This window comes from Nycticebus coucang, chromosome 6 (genome assembly GCF_027406575.1).
Source record: "Nycticebus coucang isolate mNycCou1 chromosome 6, mNycCou1.pri, whole genome shotgun sequence".
NCBI classification, from domain to species: Eukaryota; Metazoa; Chordata; class Mammalia; order Primates; family Lorisidae; genus Nycticebus; species Nycticebus coucang.
The window spans coordinates 7,110,412-7,113,388 of record NC_069785.1 but is presented as its reverse complement, the minus strand read 5'-3'; the positions used below and the strand labels follow the sequence as shown (position 1 = coordinate 7,113,388).

Below are 2,977 nucleotides of genomic sequence, written 5' to 3'. Positions count from 1 at the left end.
ATTCATTCAATGTCTGCTGAGCGCCAGTAGGGGCCATCTGGAAATCTTGTGTCCATTTGCCACCAGGAAGGGTTTATATTTGCATCTCCTTTTGTTTTTTTGAGACAGAATCTCACTAGGTCACCCTGAGTAGAGTGCCGTAGCATCACAGCTCACAGCAACCTCCAACTCCTGGACTTAGGTGATTCTCCTGCCTCAGCCTCCCAAGTAGCTGGGACTATAGGCACCTACCACAATGCCCAGCTATTTTTTGGTGGTTGTTGTTATTGTTGTTTGACAGGCCCGGGCTGGATTCTAACCCGCCAGCTCCAGTGTATGTGGCTTGTGCCCTAGCCGCTCGAGTTACAGGCACCAAGCCTGCATCTTCTTTTCTAAACAATTAATTTTATTTCCCATGAGTGGTTTTGGACTTGAATGCAGATGTTACTCAGAGCCTTTTCTGAGAGCAGTGTCTCAACTCCTCAGGGAGGCACCCCCTTATCCAAAGAAGCCTTATAAGTCCTTGGCCCAGGTTAGCATCTATCTCCCTGAACGTCCTCACGGGCATTAAAAAGGACTGTACACATCGTTGCACAGTCCCAACTTGTCCCCAGGGAAGTCAGAGACACCTGGATGGAACTGTTAATAACAAAGACGCTTTGTGTCAGCGGGACTGAGTCACCTGATGGGTCTGAAATGTAACTTCCTCCTCTGGGGCCAGGTGAGCGTAATCTGAAAGACTAGAAGGATGGGACAAAATGAAGATAATTAAAAAAATAAAAGAAGAGTTGTGTACCCCAACCCGATGAAGTAGGTGATATGCTCTGCCTTTGTAGAGGAGTAAACTGAGGCAGAGAGGAGACAGCAACGTTCCCACGCTCCGCACAGTTGCCAAGTGGTGGAACCCAGACTCAACTCCAGGTTTTCTGCCACCAAAACTCCCAGCCTCACTTGCTTCCAGGCTGTAAAACCCACCCTGGGGCCCAGCCAAGCGTCCTTGTGCAAGTCGCTTTTCACTTGTTTCCGTCTGTAACTCCCAGCCACTCAGTCTGCTGTCTGCCCTCACCCTCCACAGAAACAGCTCTCAGAAGGTCATCGTAACCCACAGCTCACCCCAGCAGCCCCTCCCAGGTCCCTCCCACCTGGCCCTTCCTGGCATTGACACTGCCGACCACACCCGCCTTCTGCCTCCCCTACGTCGGGCTGAGCCCCTCCTTCCTGCCACCTCATCTCTCATCTTCTAATCCCCATCTCAGGTCCTTCCTTCCAAGTGTCACCGGCTGCTTTAAAGGATCTGAGGACAGCTGAAGTTAGAAACCAGAAATCTGTGTGTCAGACTTCCCTGGTAAGTGTGTAGGTGCTGAGGTCTAAATATGTCACCCTAAATTCATATGTTGCAAATTAACTGCCAGAGGAATACATTAAGAGGAGATGAGAGGGTTGGGGCCTTGTGACAGAGGTCAGACGGAGCCCTTTGCCCTTCCATCCCTTCTCCCACGTGAGGACACAGCACTGGTTTTTTTCTTCCTCTCATGACATGTAAGAGCACAGCAAGAAGGTGCCGCCTGAGGAGCAGGCCCTCACCCGATGCCAGATCTGTCTGTGCCTTTATCTCAGACTGCCTCTTCTCTACAACTAAGGGAAATTAAATCTCTGTTCTTTATAAATCATCCAGTCCCCAGATGGACCGGGCCAAGGGGTAAGCTATGGGGTGCAGTTCCAATCATCCCACTGTCCTCATACCCAGATCGGCAGTTATAGGGGGTGAGGAAGAGTCGCAGGGCAGAAACAAAGGGCCCAGGGATGGGGACTGGTATTGTTTCAAAAGCAGAGAAAGCTAGCAGGGATAGAGTGGTGCAGTGCGAAGGTGAAGTTCAAGAAGTTCAAGGTGGCTTTTCCACCCGCTCCCCCCTCCCCCTGGACGCAGCTCCGGCTCCACCACAATCTCTCCGAGCTCCGGGCTCCTGCAAAGCTAGCGCCGCCGCCGTCTCCCTGCAGCTGCCATCATGATTATCTACCGGGACCTCATCAGCCACGATGAGATGTTCTCCGACATTTACAAGATCCAAAAGATCGCAGATGGCCTATGCTTGGAGGTGGAGGGGAAGATGATCAGTAGGACAGAGGGTAACATTGATGACTCGCTCATTGGTGGAAATGCTTCCGCTGAAGGACCTGAGGGTGAAGGTACCGGAAGCACAGTTACCACTGGTGTTGATATTGTCATGAACCATCACTTGCAGGAAACTAGCTTCATAATAGAAGCCTACAAGAAGTACATTAAAGATTACATGAAGTCAATCAAAGGCAAACTTGAAGAACAGAGACCAGAAAGAGTAAAACCTTTTATCACAGGGGCTGCACAACAAATCAAGCACATCCTGGCTAATTTCAAAAACTACCAGCTCTTTATTGGTGAAAACATGAATCCAGATGGCATGGTTGCTCTCCTGGACTTCCATGAGCATGGTGTGACCCCATATATGATTTTCTTTAAGGATGGTTTAGAAATGGAAAAATTCTAACAAATTTGGAGATTACTTTGGATCTATCACCTGTCATCCTAACTGGCTGCTGCTTGTCATCCACACAACACCAGGACTTAAGACAAATGGGACTGATGTCATCTTGAGCTCTTCATTTATTTTGACTGTGATTTATTTGGAGTGGAGGCATTGTTTTTTTTTTTTTTTTTTTTATTGTTGGGGATTCATTGAGGGTACAATAAGCCAGGTTACACTGATTGCAATTGTTAGGTAAAGTCCCTCTTGCAATCATGTCTTGCCCCCATAAAGTGTGACACACACCAAGGCCCCACCCACCTCCCTCCTTCCCTCTTTCTGTTTCCGGAGGCATTGTTTTTAAGGAAAAACATGTCATGTAGGTTGTTTAAAAATAAAATGCATTTAAACTCATTCGAGAGAATGCCTTTTAGTTTAATACACTTTTAAACTAAATCCATCCTATAGTGTTCCTGCAGAAGCTAGAGACTGGTTGT

At 48.1% G+C, this 2,977-nt stretch overlaps 1 protein-coding gene across 1 annotated transcript; it reads left to right on the top strand.

Moving 5' to 3' along the window:
• The first annotated feature begins 1,896 nt into the window (after positions 1–1,896).
• Positions 1,897–2,662, top strand: LOC128589175 (translationally-controlled tumor protein-like). The gene has a single exon (XM_053596092.1). It carries the CDS (start codon positions 1,986–1,988, stop codon positions 2,502–2,504), a length of 519 nt encoding a protein of 172 aa, XP_053452067.1. The 5' UTR covers positions 1,897–1,985; the 3' UTR covers positions 2,505–2,662.
• The last annotated feature ends 315 nt before the right edge of the window (positions 2,663–2,977 follow it).